The sequence below is a fragment of the Passer domesticus genome, chromosome 13 (assembly GCF_036417665.1).
Source record: "Passer domesticus isolate bPasDom1 chromosome 13, bPasDom1.hap1, whole genome shotgun sequence".
In the NCBI taxonomy this organism is placed as follows: Eukaryota; Metazoa; Chordata; class Aves; order Passeriformes; family Passeridae; genus Passer; species Passer domesticus.
In genome coordinates, this window is record NC_087486.1 from 5,154,805 (window position 1) to 5,179,451 (window position 24,647).

A 24,647-nucleotide genomic window follows, 5' to 3' on the forward strand; every position below is an offset into this window, starting at 1 on the left:
TACTTGGTTTTGTCCACTGTTACTTGTTTTCTTCCAGTGTTGTAACTTTAAGATGTCAAATTTTAGTTTGAGGTTTGATCTTGCAGCATGACTGTCAAGCACACAGTTTTACAATAGAAGACTCACCACACATAGCAGAGACACCAAGCTTTATAACAGCCCCATGTTTTAGGTTTGACAGTCCAGGGTCCAGCTTGAATGCTGTGGTCCAAGTAACTCAGAAAAAGTAACATCTGCTGCTCCCAAGATTTTTCCACACCCTTCACTTGACAAATAAGGAAAAACCCATGATTTTTCTCACATCATCCAGCTCCAGCAACACCAAAGATATAACTAAACCATGACTTTAATGATTCCTTTGTACAATTACATTGCCCAACATGAGATACCTATACAGCCACTGAATTGTATCACAGTGTGTGAACAAGGGTTCTGTTTCGCAGCTGCTGCACGTATTCCTTTGCTTGGTCAAAGCCAGTCCTCGGTGGCTCTGGGGGAGGAGGAGGACCTTCCACCAGCTTCACAAAGTAGTGGCACCTGCTGATTTTCATCATGCCAAACATGCCCTTGCCGTGGTAGCGCAGCCGCTTCACGTAACGGCCCCTGCCCGTCTGCGACTCCGCTGCAGGAGAAAGGACAGGGGAGATTATTCAGGCAAGAACAAACTGCTACAGCTGCAATAAAACACCTGTCTTGTCAGGGTGTTTTTCATGGCTGCTTCTAGGAAGTTAATTCTACTTGGGGTTCTCCCCTCCATCTTTCTTCTGTTACATTTAGCAGGTCGCTGCTGCAGAGGAACCCGTGAGCTGCATTAACGCTCTTCAGGAGTGCCAAAAAGGGGAATTTAGAAAGCAGGCACATGAAGATAAATATGTGGTGAAGGACAAATCACACTGAGCACTTACTAGATTATACAGCTCTTCTGAAGGTGGTATTCGTTTCACTGCCTTTCAGTAGTTTGTCTCATGAATTCCTGCAAAGTCTTACAGACTTCATTTTCCCTCCTTTCTCCCTTTATTGCATTCATCACAGGTATTTTCATTATCTGCACATCCAGTCCTGCACTACAGCTGAGCCTTCTTGTGGCAGAGGCCTGGAAGGCTCCAAAGAATTCTAATCAAATCTCTCTACAGTCCAGGTGACTTTAAGCTTATGAGGTCAGTTGAGTAAAATTTATCCCCTATTAGACAAAATGGGATTTTTTATTTTGGTCCTCAAAACACCTAAGAGTAAACATTTCTCTAATATTTTCTAGGCTAAAAAGCACTTTAGTTATTACAAGCTAATCCTGAAAATCATCTACAGACAAGCCTTTTTATTAAGAAGTTTACTGTCATTACCCATTTACTTTTTATCCTGTGTCTGATGGAAGTTTAACTTTGATCCTGCAAATCAAATTGCACCAGCCACAGACAAAGCTTCCAGCATCTCTGACTGGCAACATTAATAACTAGAAACTCTTTGCTTCTTGTTGTCCAATCTTTCACATTTTTGTCAGGCATCTTCCTTTGTTAAACAGGGAGCAGAAATTCCATTCTCAGATGGATACATCCATCTTAAAAATGCTGCAAACATGTGCCTTTCATGTTTTTGTAAAGTTAAGCTTAGCAGAAACTGTCCTCTATTCACTTCTGGTGATTTTAAGCATCAAAACCTTATTAAATATAATGCATTTTCACAGGGTAGGAGTAGGATGACATTTTTCTAATGCACTAAATTAAAAAAATGTACCTATGTGTAAGTTTGATTTGAATTCCACATTGTGCTTTCTTACAGCCATTTCCTGTGCTTCTAACAGAACCTGTAACAAAAGGTAAAGAAATGGAAATACTGAGGAATTTAAGCAATGCTATTTCTTATCTCTAGATAACATGAAAGAAATTGCAAGTTTAAGTCAGTTATAGAAAAAGTATTTTATGAAGATAAAAACTGTTAAAAGACAAGCATCTTTTACATGAAGATGTTCCTTGCATAGAATGAAAAAGCCTCAGGACAATTTTATTACATTTTTGGGGAGGAAAGGGAGTGGAAAAGATGGTTTCCACCAGCATTTGTCAGCCTCCCCTCCACAGACCTTTGAGTAATCAGACATCTGACTAGAAATAAATTCCAAGGTGGGCAAAATGAACTTGGTCCATTCAGTCTTTTCAGCTGATACAGGGCATTTCTTTGCCATAATTATACCAGAAGTCAATGCTTCAGCCAAGAAAATGAGTAATTTGAGAATCCAAACTACCACAGTGTATTCAAAGCTTTTGTGCCTTTACAGAACTCAGTCCTCTCCTTAACAACGTCCCTCATCTCTTACAGTTTAAGAACCAAAGCACACAGATGTGGCAGCCATTAGTGACCAGGATTCTGCACCTTTTACCTGAACTTAGCACCAAGCACTGCTAGAGAGGACACCCACATGGAATTTATCACCACGTCAAGTTAGAACAGACAGCAAAAGTGACCCCAACATATTCATAAGTCACAACATTACATGACTGCAACAAAAATACATTGTTAGAATGTGCTCCCAACAGGATTACTTGAAACACAAAAACTCACAGAAGTAGAAACACCTCCAAACTTCTGGTGACAGCTATTGATTTTCAAGTTTTCTGGAAACCAGGAGTGTTAAAGAATACTGCTGTTTACCTCTTTGATCACCTTTGCTCCCTTTTTGTCACTGAATTCCAGCTGAGCGAGAGCCTGATCAATGGACATTCCTTTTATCTGCAATCAAAGTGTTAAAATTAACTTCTGCATTTACAAGTATTTCCTTTCTCTTATTCAGAAGACAACATTTAAATTATACTGGTATTATAAAAACAAAAATTCTGTCATTTCCTTAATTACCATTTCATCAATTTAATACCTTGCAGCTAAACCAAACTACAAGCAGCCATTCCCTGTCCAGATCCATGCTCATCCCCAGCACTCTGCTATAAAGGTGCTCATTAAACTGTGATTGAATGAGGCTCTTAAGACAAATACAGCAATGAAATTCTGCATTCTCTCAAGTACAGTACAAAGTACTCTTTGCTTACCAGTTTTGCCAGATACCACATCTTATCTTTGCTGTATTTTATTTCCCTCCGACAGTGATATATTTCCTAAGGGCAAAAAGGAGTTAAAGGATGAGAAATTTTGCTGTGAAAACAGGAATGGAGCATCCATGTCTGCTGCACAATCTATGTTCTTACTAGGAATAAAATAAAAATGGCTCTGCCTACTCTGAGAACAGCACATCAGGCATAGCTTTGACATTTGAAACTGAAAGCACTAAAAAAAAAGTGCTGGCACACAGGAAATTTTAACTTAATCTTATGAAACTTATTTATAAGCAGAAGTCCCTGAAAAAGATAATCAGAAGGTTTATCACCATCTTTTCCTCTCATTCTCCCCACTTTAGAAGGAAAGATTGACCTGCCCATTCAGCCTTAAGAATATTACCCTGCTTTCAACTCCACTCACTGGGAGAGCAAATAAACAATATTACCAGAACGAACTTAATTAGCCCTCGAGAAGTGAAGAGGGTTTCAGGTTTGATTGGCACAAGGAGCTGCCTCCACAGACCCATCTAACATTATTGCTAACAGGGACCAGCACCAGCTGCTAGAATCTAACATCAATACAGATTTGAAAGAGATGGAACTCTTGATAAACAGGGAAAACACTGATTTAATAAGCCCTTCTGTCAATAGCTGCATTTTCACACACACTGCACCAGTCAGCACAGTCCACAGCAGGGATTTCCATGTCCTAGGCCACAATGTTCACAAAAGCAATCAATAAATGCTCATGGCCCACAAAATACATGCCTAAAGAAGCCCATTTCTTTTCAATTTAATACTTTTACTTTGCTCAGCAGGGTGTCTAACAGAAGTCACAACACATCAATTCCTAATGAAGAAAAATGCTAACAATGGAATTCCAGAACATCAGTTCTTGACAGTACAGCTTCTACCTCCTTGTAGAAACTTCTACAAACAGAGGATGGGCCCTTACAGCTTGAACCAGACCCTGAGTGGGTGAGCAGCTCCCAGTAACTCTAGGCTCCAACATAATTTAGAGATGGAAATCATTCCAAGTGATATCAACTTCTACAATAAATCCAAACTGAACAAAATCCTAAATAATGAGCAAACAAGCTTTCAGACTAGAGCCTTGGGCAGTCACCCTGTGCAGACAGTGACAATCTGTCCAGAAATTGCTAAACATTCTCAGGTGAGGACATCCCAGGTGCATCCTTACAGCTGGTCTGCGAGGCTCTCCAGGCAGCTGGGGAGGGTAAACAATCCTGTTCTTCTTCTCCCACTTCCCAATTTTCTGCAGAGATGTGCTGGTGTGGATGCAGGACAGAGGAAAAAGGCTCCCAGATGGCAGAAACCTGCAAGGCAAGGCCACAGCCTCAGCTGCTGAACACAAGAGTTCTTTGTCCCTGCCCAGTTCATCTGGAAAATTGTGAACTTGCTGTCTTGAGAAAGAGAAGCAGCACATTTGTACACAAAAAAAACCCAAACTGATGAATCCTTTATAGTTATGCTGAAAGGGCTTTTTAACTCATCAAGACTCAAATTTCATAAATCAAGCCATGAAGTTGGTATGAGTGTCCACATTAAGTGTCCTCAGACTGTCACACAAAGCCACAGCCACTCTGTTTGATGCTCTTGTGGGGTTCAGGATTCACACAAACCATTTGTACCTTCCCCAAGCTACTTTCCATGCTTATTTAACTTTTACCAACACATTTAGCAGTGAAAATTTCTAGTTTTTCAAGGGGCTGAGTATCTCAGAGCATTGGAGGTTTATAAACATTGTGAAATTTGAGAAGAGAGGTGTTCTAAACCACTTCCAAAACACAATCAGGTCAATCCAAAACCCAGTCAGCTGAGAGCAATAAATCAATTTTCAGGCAGTTTGCTCACCTCAGATTCTGAAAAAACAGATTCTGCCTGGATAAAGCAGCAGTGGGCAGCCACTGGTGACTACAATGAACAGATGAGTTCAAGACCAAATATTGTGAGTTTTCCTGAGCCTTGAACACCTTTGTGTGTGTGGCCAACCCATGCAAAGCATCTTAAAAACAACAGGCAGAGAGAGCGTGCCAAAAGGGCATTGTTCACACTGTTCACAACAAAATGTGAGCAGAGATCAGCATGGCACACATGTTTCAATGTCATGGGACATTTTCTCAGGCATTTGCAGGGGCACAGCTGGCAGCTCCAGTGCTCCTACAGCACAGCTCTGGGATTCCTCCAGAAGGAGGGGAAACTTCAGCAAGTCAAGAAAGCAGTGACTGGGGACAGCACAGACACCACATTTGTGTGACCTGTCAGAGACAACATGGGTGTGCAACAGAAAGAAGTGAGGAGAGAGACACCTCCATGATGGCACGAGCTGTGAACACTCAGAAGGGGGCAGAGAGTGACCAGAGCTCCAGGGAGGGGCAGATGGCCAAGGCAGGGCAGCCAGAGCCCAGCCCCGGGTGGCCAAGAGGGCAGTGCCTGTGCCACCACCAGGGCAGGGGTGACAGGGACAGACTCACCTCTCTGGCCGTGCCCAGCTGAGGAGACCCCGAGCCCAGGCAGCACCTGAAGGGATGGAAAAGTGAGGGAGGCATGAACAGAATGGGAAAACCACAGCATGCTTTGGGATGGAAGGGGTTGGGACTGAAGACCACCCAGCCCCACCCTCAGCCATGGCCAGAACACCTCCCACCATCCCGGGCTGCTCCCAGCCCGTCCAGCCTGGCCTTGGACACTGCAGGGATCCAGGGGCAGCCACAGCTGCTCTGGGAAACCTGTGTCAGGGCCTGCCCACCCTCACAGGGAAGGATTTTGTCATAATATGTAACCTAAACCTACTGGCTGCCAGTTTGAAGCCATTCCCCTCATCCTGTCACTCCAGGCGCCTGTAAACACTCCCACCCCATCATTCCCGGCCGCTCCCTTCAGGCACTGGAAAGCGGCACCTTGGTCACCCTGACGCCTCTTCTCTCCAGGCTGAACAACCCCAATTCTCCCAGCCTTTCCTCGTAGGGGAGCTGTCCCACCCCTCCGGTCACCTCGGTGGCTCTCCCCTCCAGCCAGACCCTCCCGGAGCAGCGCCGCGTCCCCTCAGCCTCGCCCGGGTCCCCTCAGCCTCGCCCGGGCCCCCTCAGCCTCGCCCGGGTCCCCTCAGCCTCGCCCGGGCCCCCTCAGCCTCGCCCGGGTCCCCCCAGCCTCGCCCACGTCCCACTCAGCCTCGCCCGGGTCCCCTCAGCCTCGCCCGGGCCCCCTCAGCCTCACCCGCGCTCAGCGCCCAGCGCGCCGCCATCTTCCCGGCCTCGCTTTGCGGCGGTGCGCGGTTTGCGACAGTTTGCGGCGGCGTGCGCGGCGCTCGGCGGCAGCGCGTGGGGGGAGCCGGGGCGATGGCGGCGGGGCCGGGGATGGAGACGGGGACGGGAACGGGGATGGGAACGGGAATGGGGGTGCGGGCGCTGCCCGCCTCCCCCAACTGGTACAGCAGCCGCTGCAGCGATGCCAGCAGCGACGGCCGCCTCTTCGGCTTCGCGGCGAGGCACCGCGTCTGCCTGCTGGATGTCGCCGCCGGCGCGCCCACGTTCTACGGTACGGTCACAGCCTTCCCCGGCCCGGGCGGGGCCTGCGGGGCCACGGCGGGATGCGGGGGACGTGACGGTGTCTGTCTGTCTGGCTGCAGGGGAGCTCCTCGGGCACACGGACCGCATCTCCGCCTTCGCCTTCTGCCACTGCCCCGGGCACGGCGGGCGCTGCGCCAGCAGCTCGGACGATGGGAGCGTCAGAGTGTGGGACAGCGGGACCCTGTCCCCTGTGCTGGAGTACAGCCTGCACCAGGTGGGGCACGGGCACGGGCACGGGGGGTTTGGGCTCGCTCACGGGGCACGGCGAGGTGCTCTGCCCTGAGGCGAGTTCCAGGCCCGCTGTGGTGGGCGCTGCTCGTCCCGGCTGCTGGCAGCGAGCAGCACCGAGCCCGCGGCTTGGGCTCGCTGCTGCTCAGCCCAGCTCGCCTGAAATGACCTCAGCACATTGCTGTGGCCGCAGGGCAGGCTGAATGCGTGTTTAAGGAGTTGCTGCGGCTCAGGAGTGCGCATCAGCAGCTCCACCCGTCCTCTAAAGCCTGAAGGAGCAGAGGCACTCGGGGACAATCCACAGCGCTGCTGGGTGTTGCTGTAGGACACGAAATAACAGCGTGGACACGCTGCTCTCTTGGAGTAAAAAAAGGCGTTTTTAATTTCTGACTAACATTTATAGATTTCTAAAAGTGACAGTGGATTGGAGGGTGACGGTAGTACCTCTCCAATGACAGTGGACAAACCAGCAATTATCAAATTTCTCTTCTATAAAAGAATTCAAAACAATAATTTATTTACATAAAGTATTTGAGAAAATTCATTACAAAAATATAAACATCAAAAAGCTTTAAAAAATCAAAACAACAGCTGGGCACTGCTCAGAGATGATTTCCTGCCTGTTGCTCTGTGTTAGGTGGCAGTAAAACAGCTGAAACCTTTCCAATGCTCTCTCTTCAGAATGCCATCTCAGCACTGCACTGGTCCCCTCTTGTGAAAGATCTGATTGTGACTGGTGATGAGAAAGGTGTCATTGTTTGTTACTGGCACAACAGAAATGACAGCCAGCAGTTCTTCCCAGAGCCCAGGACAGTTTTCTGCCTCACCTGTTCTCCTCACCATGAAAACCTGGTGGCCATTGGGTAAATGCTCTTTACTTCATGTTTTGTTTTCCTTATGTTTTGTTTTCCACTCTTCATCTGCAAGAATTTAATTGTGAGGTTTTGCTACATGGTTGAAAAATAAATTTCAAGAGGTCTTGGTGGCTGTTCTTTTAGTTTTGGAGTAAAACAAAGTAGAAATAACATTTAGATTTGATAAACCTGCAAAGGCAAAGAAATCTGTTAAAGTGTAATGGTCCAGCCTGGCTTCTCTCTAATAGGGTGATAGTGACCCTGGAAAGAGCTTGTAAATCACCTTGGATATTATTCCACAAGCATCCAAGGGTGCCTTCATTAATTTAAATCTCTGCTTTCAGCTACAAGGATGGCATGGTGGTGATAATTGATATCAGCAGGAAGAGAGAAGTTGTGCACAGGCTGAGAGGCCACGAGGATGAAATCCATTGTCTGGCCTGGTGCCCTGTGCCTGGGGAAGAAAGGTTACCTGCTTGGCAGGATGAGCTCCAGGGTAGGTGAACACGATTAACAACTTGTGGAGTAACTTTTAGTTCGTGTAAATGTCCTTCCAGAGGACTGAATTTTTTACAGAAGGTAAGTAATTAGCTAAGCAACTGATCAGTTCAACAAAATATGTTCTGATACAAACCAGTATAATTTTCAGCTCATTTTTATGAAGCTTTGATTTTTAAAGCATAATAACATGACTTCAATGGTGTTCAGCAGCTCCTTCAGAAGAAGGCAGAGTTTCAAACGGGGAGCTGACCCAGGACACAGCCACAAGGAAGGGTTGTTACCTGGCCTCTGGAAGCAAGGATCAAACCATACGGATATGGAGCTGTACCAGAGGCAGGAGTAAGTAAGAGAGAAACAGTAACAAGGTGAAATAACTCCTGAATGGCAAATTGTCTTTGTGTGCTGAAAGCATGGGGAATGTAATTAAAGCTGCAGATTCACAGGACTCCTCTATCTGTTTGTGTGGGTTTGAAAAGAGAGGTGTCCTCTGAGAAAGGCAGGAGCCTCCCTTGAAATGGAAAATGCAAAGCCCCTCCCTCTGAATTGTTATAATTTTGAAATTAGGGGGCTCTCAGGAAAATATATGGGAGTAGGAATAACAGTTCTTTAATAGGAAAAAAGTTAAAATGCAGCAATGCAAAACACTGGCAGAGTCAGAGTAGGACCTGGCACCCTGTGGGTCAGGGTGGTGGCACAGTCCCATTCCATGGTGGCTCAGCCCTCCTGCAGTGCCAGCTGTGCTGCTGGAGCAGGGATCCTGGACAAGGGGGGAGTTTTCCTCTGAAGGTCCAGGGGTGCTGTAGATGGGCCTGGTCTTCTTCTGGGAATCCAGTCGGAAGAGGCTGCTGTGGTCTTCCAAGCCTCAGATTGTATCCAGGTAGGAATGCTTGGCTCCTCCCCCTGGGCGGAGCATCTCCCAGTGGGATGATGGAATTTTATCAGACGTGCAGGAACACTGTGCACGTGACTGTGCAGTGACACTGTGCATGAACAGAAGATATTTTCCAGAGGGAGGATGGGTTGTGGAGGGGATAAAGAAAAGTGCCCAGTTAACAGAGGATAACTGACAGATGGCAATAGAACACACACTCAGCCACATCTTGCATTTCCAACCTGAGACCCTGAGAGTTTCCATGTGTGAGGTGCAGTGATGCCTCCTGCTCCCTCAGGTGTGATGACTCTGAAGCTGCCGCCCACCAAGAGGCGAGGAGGGGCCGTGGACCCGGCGGTCAAGGAGCGCATCTGGCTGACTGTCCTGTGGCCTGCTGGCCACCCCTCAGACATCATCTCCAGTGCCTTCGGGTAAGTGGGACAGCCAGCAGCAGCTGCAGAGCCATTTGTTCATGCTGAAGGAAATGCTGAGTAGAAAAGACCCCCCCTTCTTCCTTTCTTTCCAGTGTTACAGGAGAAAACAAGCCTAGAGTTAGAGTTCAGACGTGGAAAAAATTACTGTTTGTCCAACAATCTGAGTATTGACTGCTGATAGCACTAATTGTGGTTTTGCCAATCTACTGGGAAAAAAAGGCAGTTTTCAGGTGGAGTTTGAGTGTGTAGCTTTTTACAGATGTCTATTACTATTGTCTATAACTAATCTATTACTCCTGTATGCTTGCTGTATATTTGTCATATGGTCGATATAGGGCCTGTGTTGTTCTTCTGAAGTGAAACATTTAAATTAATTTCAATTTTGCAGAGGAGAACTGCTCCTTTGGAATTTGACCCAGCCTGGCAAACGCAAGTGGACTCTTCTGGGATCTTCAGAAGGACAAAACCACTCCCGAATTGTGTTCAATCTCAGTTCTGTGAAGCACCAAGACAGAGAGCTCCTTTTTTCCATTTCAATGGACAGAGATGTAAGAACCATTTAAAAAATTAGCATAGGAATGCCTGTACAATGCAGTTTGACTGAGACTAATCCTTTTAGGCCACAGTTTTTCTCCAGAAGTGGGTTTATTTTAGCATTTTATGACATCACTTCCTACCATTTGTTCTGAGCACAGGTTGTGTATGTTTCTGTTAGTTTATAAGCTCAATCTCTTACCATGGTGGAGTGAATGCTTATGACATTCTGGAGTTGAATAGTAAGCATTTAATGAAAGGTGTTTTTCACTTCTTTTCCTCTATAGTTCACTTTTAAAAAGCCTGATTTTCCTTCTTAAAATAATGTACTTGTAGAAACTAAGGCATCTATTTTTTATAGGTCTTTTTTCAATCTTTGGTCTTTTACAGGCAGCGGAGTGTCTCCTGTTTTGAAATTGGGAGAAAAACTTAGTAAAATAAATTCATTATGTCCATTCCAGTCTTGCAGCTCTACTGCAGCCCTGTCTGTGACAGGGAATCCTCTGGGTGCAGATCTCATCCTGCCACGCCTTGCATTTGACCCTTTGATTCTTCACTTCACTTCTGCTTTGTTTTTTCTTGTCCTGTCAATCACTCTGTATTTAACCATTCCTTGTCCCTCAAATATTCTTCAGGTGAAATGCTGGGATCTGTCAACTCTGGAGTGCAGCTGGACCTTGCCCTCCCTTGGAGGGTTTGTCTACAGCCTTGCCTTCTCCCCCGTGGACACAGGCTGCCTCGCCATCGGGGTCGGGGACAGCATGATCCGAGTGTGGAACACTCTGTCCATCAACAACGTTTATGATGTTAAAACCTTCTGGCAAAGCATAAAGTCCAAGGTTACAGCAGTAAGTGTGCTTTGGATTCCTTTTGTTCCCCCCAATATATCTTCTTTTCACTCAATTTTTTTTAAGGATGTTCTTCTGTCTCTTGCATTCTGAAGGTTTGTCCCAACTAAAATGAGATAAAGCCTTGTTCATTTTATACTCAATTCTTTCTGTATACTGTAAATTTTAGAATCTGGCAACAAATTTTTAGACCTATTTATAATCTTAGAAGCTTGCATTTACATCTACTGGAAATAAGCTGAAGTCCTGCTGGCTGTTGTGTTACTTTTTCACTTTTATCCTCCTTCATGATTCTTCCTTGCTTCACCTGTGGTTGTCCTTGCTCTGCTAGGAAGCTTGAGAGATACAAAAAAAACAATACAGCCAACACAGGTGTCTTCAGTTGGGGTTTAACTGGTTGGTCAAAAGCTACTGCCTGGTTAAATAGCTGGCAGCTATTTCTGTTTTGCAATGTAGGTCTCAAATAACATTTTAATGACTTTAGTCCCTTGCATCTTATCCCATCATAACTGGAAGGGAGAAAGCCTTTGATACTCAGAGCAGAGTGATCAAATCAAGTGGCTGTGGTTGGAAGGGGGGATATAAGGTCCTTGCACATCAGTTTCAGCATTTTCCTTTTTTTATTATTTAGCAATAAAGTGTTTGTAACTTAGATAATTTTGTGTCTCTTTACATTTTTCTTGCAGTTATCCTGGCATCCAACTAAGGAAGGCTCCTTGGCTTTTGGAACAGATGATGGAAAAGTTGGGATATTTGACACCTTGTCCAGCAGGTAAAAAAGTAGCTTTCAAATTCATTAGTGTCACATCCTGCTGGTGTGCTACCAGTCAGGGCTGGTGTGGTCTTTCCTGAGGGATACCTTTGCTGTTAGATGAGTGAGATTAAATGCAAATTAGTGAAACAGGTGGATTTTCAGTACATTTTTCATTTGTATTACGTTTGCAAGCTTGTAAAGTGAACTTGCTTTAAGGTAAATTGAATGGCATGACCAGAGATCACCTGTGGGAGGGCATCACTTCAGGAAGACTTGACCCAGAAAGACATTTTCAGGGAAGGAGGAGCAGCAGGGAGGGGAAGGTCACCAGGACAATTGTGTTACAATTTAGTAGTGTCCTACAGGAGATGTTAAAGAAAGCTTGGTTGAGCCATGGCTTTAGAATGTTAGAGCACCTGGTGTCTCAAATATGTTGCTTTCATTTTACCTTCTTTTAATTTCCATTTGCTGAAATCTGACTGCCCCTGCTTCCTTATCTTCCTGCCCAGTGCTAAGAACAAGCCACCTCAGATCTCCAGCACTTACCACAAGAAGACAGTGTACACATTAGCCTGGGGTCCTCCAACTCCTCCTCTGGTTTCTGGTGAGTCTTCCAGCACCTTGTGACAAAGCAGAATGTCCATGCAGAGCACACAGATGCCAGGAAGCTGCCATTCCCTCCTTCCTTAGGAGAAGGAGCCCCATTTGCATGGTGGCAATCCTTTGGAGCAACTAAGAATGTGTTCTGTTTGAGGAACTTTGAACAGTTTTGCAAGGCTACAACTCTTGTCATTTGTGAATTCTGGTACCTTCAGGAAATAGGATTGAGTAGAGCCCCACACCTCTGGGCTTGCTTCAGGGTGTTACAGGCCAGGAACTTCACAGGCTTCCTGCAGCAATTGCCTCAAATCAAATACAGCTTCCAGAGTTTCTGCCATTTGAACTTTAGCCCTTCTTACACAATTTGGATTTTTTTCTTTTAGGGACCAAAATTTAAAGGGAATTTTACTGTTTCTGTGCTATGAGGGATCTGTTGTTAGAAATGAGAGCCCCTTCTAGAGGGTTGTACTGTGAGAATTTCCTGGTGCTGGACCACAGGCAATTGAAGGATGGGTATTGCTTTTGGAAAGAATGCTTTGATATATAGTGGCAGAGATTAGCTCTGTGAAGAGTGATGAAGAACAGAGTGTAATTAGCTCTTTTTCTCTGTTGGATAGGAGATGAAAATGAACAGCCCTCTGTAACTTTATATAGTTGTGCTGGAGAAGGAATTGTTTTTCAACACAATCCCTGGAAGCTTAACGGAGAAGCAAATGACATCAACAAAGTCATCAGAGACACCAATTCAATCAAAGTGAGTGTGAATTTGAGGGGTTTTATGGATTCATAGTAACCATGCCAGAGTTTCCATGGCCCTGTAGTTGTTTCTGATTTTGCCTTTTTGATGTATCTGTAACAAAAAACTTGAACCCCTCAGTCTCCACAGATGAACTTCTGTGACACTGACTCAAACTATTTAAAGAGTTTATATATTTGTGTCTGAAGAGGGTGGTTGGTATTTGTTTTATCCTGGTGTCAACATGGCACATCTTTTTCTGGCTTCAATTGCTTCATTTTCTACACTATGATTTACATGGGAAAGGTAAATGGGTGATAAAGTTTGAGTTTAAAACTGTGTGTGGCTGTTTAAAATACTAGATTTCCAGATTCAAAGCACTTGAAGTGATAATCCTGAATATATCTTGGCTTAGTGGTGGGCATGCATGAGTTATTCACACCAACTCCTTTAATTCCCTTGCTTCAACCATGAACTTTTTAAAACAAATTTTTCATTAAAAGCAATCATGATTTAGCAGGAGGCTGTTGCCATTTATGCTGCAGCCAGTGCAGAGTGGCTGGTGGTCACTGAGTATCTTCTGTGATCAGTCATTTCTAAATTGAAAGTATAAAATAAATGAAGTGGGCTGGATCTTCAGATCTTTCAAGTCAATTAGAGTCAGTCCAGGGGTATTGATTTGTATCAGGTGGGTTTTGGCTTCTTCCTTGAGTAAAGACTCAGGGGGTTAAGAGAGTAATGTCAGAGGCATTGGAATGATCATATTAAGTATCTGAGTTGTAAATTGTAAGTAGCTTTTTTTTCTGAATTCAGATGAATAGGGATAACTAAAAGTAAACTTGGTTTCTTTTGAAGTGTGAAAGAATTTGCTTGCAATGTCTGGTGCTTTCCAGGTAGTGTAAGGATATGAAACACCAATGTCCTACTGGAATCCAGACAAAACTTCAAAATATTTCTCAGAACTAAACAACAATAAACACCAATCATTGGTTCTTACATCAGTAATTTCAGTCTTAATTGCTCAGGTTTATGTCACTGCTACAAAAGCAGTGGACATTGTTATGACTTCTCATTCTGCAGACTAATTTCAGCTCTGTCCAGCTGCCAGCCTTGCTCTCTTGAATGTATGTGAGAGAGATTTAAGAGTTTTTGGCAATAATTGTATCTTCTTTCTGCAGCACAAGCTGCCTGCACGTACAGAGGTCAGCTGGAAACCAGATGGCAAACTCCTGGCTCTTGGCAATGAGGATGGGTATGTCCCACCTGGGGGTTAAGGTGATGTCAGTGCTGATCTTGACTGCAATCACTGTGGTGGAGCAAAAGTACTTTTTGTTGCCCTGGTTTGTCTTTGATCTTTGAATTATGATAATACAGCATTTTCTGCTGTTGTTTGTTGTAGCTGCTCTTGGCAGCTATGGAGGATCCTCATTATCACATTAAATTCTGTTTTAAGGATCCACTCATGGTAGAAATGCACTTTTGCTGATCAGTGAAACCAGCGTTTGAGTTGACTCCAGAAAGCACAAACTCAATTACTCTAATTCACATGCTGCAATTCTGCTCGTGCAATAGAACAAAAAAGTTCCCTTTTTCCCCAACTACTGAAATTCTTACACTGTTGCTCTTACATTTCAGCTCAATTGAAATATTTCAGGCACCCAACTTGAAGTTGCTCTGCACGATCCAGCAGCATCACAAGCTGATCAATGCCATTCGCTGGCACCACGAGCACGGCACCCAGCCCGAGCTGAGTTACTTGATTGCTTCAGGCTCCGTCAATGCCACCATTTATGTCCATAATCTGAAGAGTGTTGTAGGTAACAGTTTGCAGATTATATTCCAAATCTTGGCATCTTTTTTTTTTTTTTTTGCTTATTTCTGTTTTGTCTTTCTGGCCTTCCTTAATAGTTTTTCTTTTTTCTTTCAGAGAACTCTTCAGAAAATCCTTTGACAATAACAGAGCCTTTTCGCACTCTGGCTGGGCACACAGCTAAAATCACAAGTCTTTCTTGGAGTCCTCACCACGAGGGAAGATTGGTGTCTGCTTGCTATGATGGCACTGCACAGGTATGGTCCAAAGCACCTCAGAATTGTATTTTAAATCATCCATTCCACATCTATCAAAGAGCAAAACTTGTTTTTGTGAGATAAACTATTGAAATACTGCAAGTTTACCTTTGCTAACCATCTGCTGGTTCTGGATACGTGATATGCAGATTATGTTGTGATTTGTGAATTGATTTATAAGTCCAGTCATTAAGGTTTTCATATTAGCATTTTTGGATCCTTAGAAAAGAAAAATATTGTGCAGCTGTATCAGTGCAAACAAAGGAAGCCCTGCATTTTCTCTATGTGCATGTTGGTGTTTGAAAAATCCCAAAAGAGAAATTCCTACCTGTACAAATGATGAGAAAATGCAGAGTATTAGGTGCAGAAGTGACTTTGAATAATTGGATTTCTTTCTTGTTGCCAAGGTGTGGGATGTGATGAAGGAAGAGCCACTCTGCAACTACCGAGGGCACCAGGGCCGCCTGCTGAGTGTGCAGTGGTCACCAGTGGATGCAGATTGTGTTTACACAGGAGCAGATGATTTCTCTGTTCACAAATGGCACATCTCCAAGCAGGAGCACACACGGCCTCCTCAAGGTGAGTGTATTCAAACAGATCTTCCCTGAAGGTGATGTTGGAGCTGAGAATTGGGGAGGTGCCATGTTGAAATGATGCAAATTCTTGTGCTGAGTTCCAAATCTGCCTCTTCCTCTTCAGGAATAAACTGTGTCTAGGTTTGAATTGAGTGTCCTTTCTTGGAAAGTAAATGTTGATCCTGAGATGTGGGCTATACACTAAAATAAATACACTAAAATTTGCACCTTTTACAGGCAAAAAGAGTATAGAATTAGAGAAGAAAAGAAGTATACAGCCAAAAGTTAAAGCCAAGAAGAAGAAAAAGCCTGTAGGCAAGAGTCCAGGCAAGGAGGATGCAAATGATGCCATGAATGGAGATGACAGCATGAAGGAAATGCTGCTGGAGGAAAATGGAGTGTCAGACCATGAAGGAGAAAAAGAAGCTCAGGAGGCAGAGTTGGCTGATAAAGTCTCTGTGACTGGTAATAATCAAATCCTCTTACTTCAATGTTTCCTATCCCTCAGAGCATCACCAAGTGTAATTTTCATGCAGATTTTCTCATTGTTTTGTTTTATTGAAATTGTCTACTTGAAGGAAAAAGGCTCTGGAATGCCTTTTATAATTTTCTAAACTAGATTGGTACTTAACTGTCTTTAGATAACAAGATTCTGGCCTCATGGACAGAGTTACTGCATTGAAACAATGTCATTTTTGATCAGCATTGGTAATTCTTATAATACTGATGGATCTTCATTGTGTCTCTTGACATCTCATTTAGCCTTCTGACAGTTCTCTTATTTTCTTGGTATTTCCTTTCTCTCAAAAGCTGTTAAGTTCTATGGCAAAGCAAAGCTTGGTTTCTGTCTATTTCAAAATTAATGTAACAGAATGTGAATATGTGAATTATTTTGTGTGCATTTCCATTCATTGCTTTTCCTTTTTTTAAATCACTTGACTCCACAGTGTCCAGGGATACATCTTCACCTGCATGTGATTATTCTTCATTCAGCTTGCCAAAGCCTTCTGTGACCCAGAAAGCTGCTCCTGTGAAAAAGGATCCACCTAAAGAGAAACCAAGTTAGTATGTTTCAGGGATTTTTAACAGTCCTGTATCAAGGCAGAATTCCCTATTCTAGACTTGTTTGACTGCAGCTTCCCTTCCTAATGTGACACCAAATTAATGCCAGAGAAAGAAAAAGGTGCTTTTGAAATAAATTGAGGAGTTCTGCTGTAACTTCAGCAGCAGTGACTAAAATGTGTCTGATTTTTCAGCTCCTGATGCCTCTCTGAAGAAGAGGAAGCCTCGTTCTATTCTGCCCTTCAGCACATTAATGGATCACAGATCAAAGGAAGAATTGCATCAGGACTGCTTGAGGCTGGCTGCATGTCTGAAAACTAAAGGTACCAATATAAAATACTTGGAGGGTAGGTGCTCTCAGGTACTCAAAATCAAGTGTTCAGGGTCTTGACTTCAACCACAGCACATGTTTTTAAATCCTCACCTTTATCAAAGAGTGTGACTTGGTGTGATATCAAACTTAGATCTGAGTGTTGACCAGCAAATTATTAAATCTGCTGTTCAGAAAAGAAAGTAGAGGACAGAAGTATTTGCCAGCACTTGAGGGGTACTGTGGCTTGGCACATTGCTGTCCCCAGCTTTGTGTTAAATCCTAAATATTCATTCTTCTTACCTGGTTTAGATAATAATGAAGATGTGTCCCCTGACCTCAAGGATTCCATCCACTTGGGGCTGTTCACAGACAGGGATTCTCTGCACAAGATGATTGATATGGAAGGTAAGTGGCATAAAGAATGTGTCTACTGTAACTGTTATATTCAAGTAGAAAACAAATTGGGAAAAATGCTTGAGTTTTCTTTACTGTGGATTACAGTCTAGGATTAAAATGAAGCTATGTGTGAGAAGAATATACATCTTTTTCCCAGATAGTTTTTACATCTTTCAGATGTAAACCTGCCCTATCTTGAGGTTGAATGATTTCCCTTTTGCCAAGCTATTTTACTGTGACAAATGCTGCTGTTGCACTCGTGCTGATGGGAAGTGTGTTTGCTTCCAACAGGAAAGCACCACTTGGAGAATGGGCATGCAGAGCTCTTCCAGCAGCTCATGCTGTGGAAAGGAGACATGAAGGGTGTCCTCCAGGCAGCTGCTGAGAGGGGACAGCTGACAGACCAGCTCGTAGCCATGTCACCCATGGGTATGTTTGCTCTGGCACCACATGAACTGGTGGAATTGGCTGCCAAGGGTCCTCTCATTCTGGTGGTTCTGGACAGAAACTCAGGATTTAGTCCTTTGTGATATGATGAGCAGTCCTTACAGCTTGCTGCTGGTTTAAATATGCTTTTAAGTTACTTCACTGGCAGTGAAGTCCTGCAGTCATGTTGAAGCCTTAGTTTTGCCCTGCTTCATTGACTTGTGTTAGGGTGGCTAAGAAGTAGAGACTGACCTGGGGCAGAGAAGAGGTGGATATTGAAGAAACCAGTGATGGTGTCACCCAGGAATTCTTCCAGCCATAAAACTGCCACCAATGGTGTTGCCTTCTCTTTTGCAGTTGGGTACCAGGCCTGGGTTTGGACAGTGGAAGCCTTTGCCAAGCAGCTGTGTTTTCAGGAGCAATATGTGAAGGCTGCCTCCCATCTCCTGTCCATCCACAAAGTCTATGAGGCTATCGAGCTCCTGAAAGTGAACAATTTTTACAGGTTGCTGTCTGTTTATGTTTAGCACTTTATCTTGGGGGGTTTTTGTGGGGTAGATTGAGCGTTTTGGTTTTGCTCTTTGCACACAGATGAACTCTTCTGTCTGGTTTCCCTTGTGTGCATTAGGGAAGCAATTGTGATGGCCAAGGCCAGGCTGCGACCAGAAGATCCAGTGCTGAAGGACCTCTACACCAGCTGGGCAGCTCTGCTGGAGAAAGATGGTCATTATTCCATGGCTGCCAAATGGTGAGTGCTACTGGGGAGAAGGCAGAATTGGTTCCATGCCTCAAACAAAGAAGGTTCTTGGTTTTGTGTCAGCTGAAATCTGTTAATTTGTCTGGTCGTTGGTTGTCTGAGGTGCTTTCTGAGCCTGATCTCACTCAATTTCCTCTAATGTAGGTGGGAAGAGAAGCTCCAGAGAGCAGTTCAGAGCAGAAAGTCCAAATGCCACATTCAAGTAGAGCCATCTCTTTGCACAGACATTACTGGAAGTTTTTGAAAACTAATCTAGCAAGGCTAAGGTTAGGTTGTCTACAGAAAGACCATGTGAGATTTCCAAAGTTTCCATTGGAAACATTCAGTGCAGCAGTTCACCTTGAGTTTTTTGAAGCCTTAGCTAATATCCTGGTCATTGGGTTATCCTGCTCCAGCTGGAGTGTTTTAACTTTGTGACTACCAAAATTACTAATACCCCTTGGAATATTTTGGCTGAAGTCGTGTCCTCTGCTTGATGCTGATTTCAGTTCTGGCATTTTTGTGGGTATCACACTTGTGAAAGGATTTGTACAAAATGCAGTAGGGACAAAGAGCTGCATATAACCTTTATTTCCTGAATCTGTTTAGTTTTATTGCTCATCCAAGCCATGTGTGGCATGCAGACCACCAGAGATTTCAGTCTTGACTTTAAGGCTGTGTGACGTCCTTTTGTGGTTGTGCATCAGATTGTTCACCTTATGTCTGTAGTAAACTTTGTTGAGAACCTGTGGAAAATCCAGGGTCATCTTCATTTGTGTATTTGTGCTACTGTGTTGCAACACAACTTTAAAACTATTAGTACCAATCAACTTGTTTTGCTCTTATCTTTTTCAGTTATTTGGGAGCTTCCTCACCCTATGATGCAGTTAAAGTCTTGTCAAAAAAGGGGGACGTGGCATCTCTTAAAACTGCTGCTGAGCTTGCTCTGATATCTGGGGAGGAGGAGTTGTCAACAACTTTGTCTCTGAGATGTGCCCAAGACTTGCTGTTATCCAGGAACTGGGTGGGAGCTCAGGAAGTCCTTCAGCAGCATCAAACTTTATTTGTGAGTCTGGTCCTTTCCTTTCCACCTTCTTCAGAGTTGTCTCTCCAGATTGACATAACTTGGCACCAGTTCTCATTTTTCAATAGTCCACAGGTGGTCCTTTGGACTGGTTTTGCTTCAAAATATTCTAGGAGTATATTGGAATGACCCTATGCAATGGTCATGGTGGGGAAGTGTGTAGACCCTGTGCTTGTTGTTATATGAGAGGTTGTAGAGAAAAGTGGGATTCTTTTAAGTGTAATACTGATCATGAAAAGAAAGAAGTGAAGTATTTGCTGTTCACATTATAGGAACAAATGAGCCAACTGGAAGTCCAGCTGCTGGAGGCTTAGATTTGAAATGTTTTTGTGGACTGAGAAGCAGGTGGCTACCTTGGCTTGCTCTGAGGTTTCCTTCTGACTTCCCTTAGGCTCTGTCACCAAGACCAGGCATGATGTTCTGAAGTCACTCTGGCTGCTGTGGTCAGCAAGGGCTTGTTTTTATGGTTGCAACAGCTCAGTGGTTTTTTTTTCCCCTCCTTGCTAAAGGGACACAGACTGGTTTTCTGCCTGAACGAGCTGCTCTGCAGCTGCCTCAGTGAGAGGAATCCCTGTGAGCGGAAGAGCCTCGTGCCCCCCTGTTACCACAGCTGGGAGCTGAACAGAGAGGCCCCGTTTTTTGACATGGTGACACAAGTGTGGCAGAATGTGCTGGGCATGGACACCACTGAAAAAGCCACCTGTGCACAGGAGCAGCTTCGCAGGATTGAGCATCCTCCTTCAACCAGCAACACTCACCCAAAGCAGGTAAATGGATTTTGATCTGTGCAGGCACAAATCCTTGCTTGGGGATGGGCAGTAAACCCAGCCACTCTGTGGAGTTGCAGCAGCCATTCCCAGGGAGCTGATGTCTGCACCCTTCTGCAGGATGGGGTTTTAGTCTGGGGGAGAGATGATCAGCTGCTGGGACAGCTTTGTGTAGCCATCAGTTTGTTTCTGTGCAGGGTAGGAACTGACATGGGGTGTGGGGATCAGCAGTGAGGTCACTGAGATGTGCTGGGTGGGAGTCATTGACAGAGCTGAGTAGTCTCAGCACTGATTCAGGAGTTTGTATTGGACTGCTGGGGAGGTAGGGCTGCTTGTTGTCAAAACAGTTTGCAAGGTCTGTCCATAGACTGGTGCTCCTGCAGCTCTTCTCTGACCCCAGTGAATCACTGCTCCCCCTTCTCATCTGTTTACTAAGACACAGGCAAGCACAGTGGCTGATTTTACAGCTCCAGGTGAAGTAGAAATGCTCTATCTCCTGCATGAAGCAGACTGTGTAAATTGCATTGTCACTAAACTATTAACTGTGCTCTCTGGTCTTCCTTTAGGTGCTTTTCCATATCTCCCATGACCTGACCCTCGCAGCCCTGAGCTGTCACTTGGGTGTGTGGGATGAGGCAGTGAAGAGTATTCTTGGGGCTGTGACCCGCAGTTTTGATGCTGGGAATTTCACTCTGATGCAGGAGATTTGCAGTATCATCCTTCCTGAGGGTGAGTCTCTCCTTGTGTCTCTTCTGTCACTGACAGGGCTCCTTCCTGCCAGCACAACTGTGTCCAGTAATGTTCCTAGGCTAAATAATGTTTGTAAGCAGCAAGACATAGGCATGTCTGTGGAAACTTGTGGAGTTTGGCTAGTGCAAAGGCCACTGGGCAGTGAAAATTCCTGACTCTGGAAGGAAGCTCAGCTGTGTCACTTGGTGTGAGTGATGTAGGAAAATGAGTGAATTCTCTTCTGTGAGGGATACATTAGAATGCTGTGTTTAGTTCACAGCAATACATACTCCAAGTTTTCCTCCATTTTCTTTAGGTTATGCAGTGCATTTAGTTTGTGGCTTGTGATTATGTGACTCTTGTGTTTTGCAGCTTGAGACAAAGGAAATTTGCTGTAGCTGATAAGAACATTTTAGCTAGAACAGAGTATTGTGTTCACAAAGACGCCAGAGATGTTTTTGCTTTCATAGTTCGTGTACTGCTTGCCAGCATCTGAGTAAATCCCTGATTTGGGTTTCCAGGGTTTCCTGGTTCATTTACCAGATCTGCTTATTGTCTTTGGAAAGTTCCACGAACTATTTGTAATCCTTTTCTCATTATCATCTTTAGGCTGTGATGAGCTGAGAGACAAACTGGACAGCACAAATTCTCAGAGCATGGATGCCTGCAGGAGTCTGGAGGGCTTTGTGGCTTACAGACTGCTCTATGAGCTGTGGTGGAACCCACCCAAAGAGTCCCTTGGCTTGCAGAAGGCTGTGCTGGGTCCCAGTGAGCAAACAGCTCTTGAGAAGAGCTGTGTTTCAGGTGACCCATCCCCTGAGGAAGCAGTTCAAACTGCAGCTGAGATGGGTGAAAACCTCTGCAGTACAACTGAAGTTTCCAAGGGTGAGACACAGAGCGACTCAAGAACTGATTCAGCTGACGTGGCAGACAGACAGTCAAAACTGAAGGGTTGCCAAGTGCTCCTTTCAGAAGAGATGGCTGCCTTGCAGAACACCCAGAGGGACATAGCTGAGGTCCAGGAGACTTTAGCAGAAATGATCCGCCAGCATCAGCAGCAGAGGAACAATCTCCAGAACACAAATGGAAACACCCAGGGAGGCAACCTGGAACAGAGTGCAGAGACTGAATCAGACACGCCAAGCTCTGACAGCAACCAGATGAATGGGTAAGACTCAGCACAGGGATGGGTGTTGAAAAGTGTTGCTTTTTTGTGTGTTTGTGCAGGAAATTTCTTGTTTTGCCTAGACTGCCTCTAATCTCCAGCCCATCACCCAGGAACACTTGAATATACAGCTCAGAAATCCTGCATTTCCCCTGGGCTCAACCACCACATGCATAAGCTCAGTGCAGCTGAACAGTTTTGTGATGCATGAGGTGTTGTTACAGTGAATAAATGGGGCAGCTTGAAAAAGGGAGGATAATGAAAAGGCTAAGCATGATACAAGGGTTCTGTTTCTTTGTTGAATGTTGGTTTGGGACTTTGGCAGGAGTGAGCTAGAGCATAAAACACTTGGCCAGTTCTCTCCTGTGCTCCTTGTCCAGGAGGGAGGCTACACAGTCACCTAACAAAGGAGTTACTCATGACACCTGCTCTTCTCTTGACAGCAAAGATGAAGTAAAGGAACCAGTTACACTCCCTGAGCTCACAAAGCAGCTTCTGAAAGCAAAGCAGAAATTAGCTGAATTCCCAGACAATTTAAAGGTAAGTTTTCAGAAGAGCCATTGCAGTTTTGAAAAAAGTCATTCTGTAAGGGCAGCCTTATCACAGAATCTCTTTCATACAGAAAGGAGCAGTGCCATTCCTTGTGGTCCTGTGGCACTTTTGAGAGAACTGACACATGGCAGCAGGGTGGTGCTTTTCTTTCAAGAATAATTTTGCCCATGCAGTTGGAAAGCATAGCTAAAGCTACTGTGTGGGGGAACTCAATGAGATCTCCTGTATGGATCATGCCATGCATTTTGAGTAATCTGTTGCTGCTTATGTATGAAAGAAGTTTATAAACAACGAAATCAAAAATTTAAACTATAAAATGGCCTTTATGAATTAGGAACTATAGAAAGTACACAGCACACATTCAAAAACATGTAACCATGGTGATTGGGCAAGAAGGGGCAAACCTGGATAAATGTGAACAGAAAATGCATCTGTGACTGGCTGTTCTGAGAGTGCTACAAAGCAGTGTCTTTGGAGAGCTGCCTGATTATGTTGAACAACTGTAATATAAACTGTAGACATCACCTCGTGGTCCTTTTTCTGCAGGTCTTCCCCTTCCCTGACGTGCTGGAGTGCTGCCTGGTGCTCCTTCACCTTGGATCCCAGTGTCCTGCTGAGCTGCAGGAAGAGGCTCTGGCTCTCCTTAGGAAACACGGTGCTGCTGGTGTTTACCAAAAGGCTGGCAGGAGCTTCTTGACATGACAGGTGGGGACCAAACTGTCTCCCCTGAGCTGCCTCCAGCTGCTGAACACTAGGGCTGCTCTTTCTTCAAGTGAAGGCTTCTCTTGATGGCTGTGGCTGTTACTGATACAAAATGCCAGGTTTATACACATCCACTTGTGCTCATCCACTGCTACTTATTTAAGGAGACTGTTAGAAAACTGAAAAGCAGTAGAGTGAACTGTTATAACTGATTTTTGTATTTTTTTTATTTGTTGGACACTATGCTAATGAAAGCTCTTGCTATTTAAATGCAAGAGAAAGTTTTGTGCAGCTGTGTAGTCTTTCAGCAGAGGAGGAAGAGTAGCTGCCCTCAGGAAAATCAATGGTTTCTGTAAGCAAACTGACCCTTAGGCCAGTATTGTTCTTAAAAGCTTTGTGAGTTTATTTTCTCTCCTTTAAATAAAGTCTTCTATCACCATGAATTGGTATTTCATTTGATGTGTAGAAATAAATTCTCTAAAATGGTGCTATTCTAGAAAGTACCAAAACCAATTCTGGATTTTGCAGCCTTGAACATGCAGTATTTTAACCAGTCTTACAGCTTACTTAGAGGTTTTGTTAGAAAAAGTAATTTCTATGAAAAGCACAAGGCATAAGCCTTAGTGAACACAGCATCTGTCTTAGTCATTTTTAGAAGCAAGGTTTTAAATGCAGCAAAAAAAGTTGATGGGGGAAAGTGTGCATCATGAATTTAGAAAGTTTCAAGTACAGTAAAGAATTAAAAGGAATGATGAATTTTTAGATCAAAAGCTGTTCCAGATTTTTCCAGCCAAAATACAAACTTAATCTTGACAGATTTCCTGCTTCAAGCTGAGTAAAGCCTCAGAACAACTTCAAGAGCAGCAGGTAAAAGCCAGGGTTAGACTGAAACAAGATCACTGATTGAACACATTACAGAGGAAGTGTTGCCACCAATTGGAATTTGCTAAATTCTGCACAAAGCACCTGAAAACCAGGCGGGGGAGCCAGTGCTTAACCAAACTGCCTTCCTGCACTTAGAGCAGCAACCACTGGAGTTTAGATGGAGCAGAAAACTTCACACACAGCTTTGTCCCTTTCAG

At 44.3% G+C, this 24,647-nt stretch overlaps 2 protein-coding genes across 3 annotated transcripts; one reads left to right on the forward strand and one right to left on the reverse strand.

Moving 5' to 3' along the window:
• Window positions 1-328: 328 nt before the first annotated feature.
• MRPL22 (mitochondrial ribosomal protein L22) lies at window positions 329-6,387 on the reverse strand. The gene is made up of 7 exons (XM_064387469.1): window positions 6,279-6,387; window positions 5,537-5,582; window positions 4,243-4,378; window positions 3,036-3,101; window positions 2,644-2,721; window positions 1,732-1,801; window positions 329-622 (listed from the first exon to the last, which is right to left on the reverse strand). Exons 1-7 carry the CDS (start codon window positions 6,304-6,306, stop codon window positions 411-413), a joined length of 636 nt encoding a protein of 211 aa, XP_064243539.1. The 5' UTR covers window positions 6,307-6,387; the 3' UTR covers window positions 329-410.
• On the forward strand, window positions 6,386-24,008 carry GEMIN5 (gem nuclear organelle associated protein 5). 2 transcript variants are annotated; one of them, XM_064387457.1, is made up of 28 exons: window positions 6,386-6,599; window positions 6,691-6,845; window positions 7,541-7,722; window positions 8,058-8,209; window positions 8,422-8,553; window positions 9,384-9,516; window positions 9,908-10,067; window positions 10,689-10,901; window positions 11,588-11,673; window positions 12,165-12,259; window positions 12,873-13,009; window positions 14,170-14,243; window positions 14,627-14,808; window positions 14,919-15,058; window positions 15,466-15,637; window positions 15,871-16,098; window positions 16,581-16,694; window positions 16,890-17,018; window positions 17,318-17,413; window positions 17,696-17,833; window positions 18,188-18,335; window positions 18,459-18,578; window positions 19,422-19,632; window positions 20,160-20,417; window positions 20,984-21,146; window positions 21,756-22,314; window positions 22,755-22,851; window positions 23,410-24,008. In XM_064387457.1, the coding sequence occupies exons 1-28, from the start codon at window positions 6,401-6,403 to the stop codon at window positions 23,563-23,565; spliced, it is 4,629 nt and encodes a 1,542-aa protein (XP_064243527.1). In that variant the 5' UTR covers window positions 6,386-6,400; the 3' UTR covers window positions 23,566-24,008. The 2 variants fall into 2 exon arrangements, with proteins under 2 accessions (XP_064243527.1, XP_064243528.1); XM_064387458.1 differs by having other exon boundaries at window positions 8,425-8,553.
• Window positions 24,009-24,647: the final 639 nt, after the last annotated feature.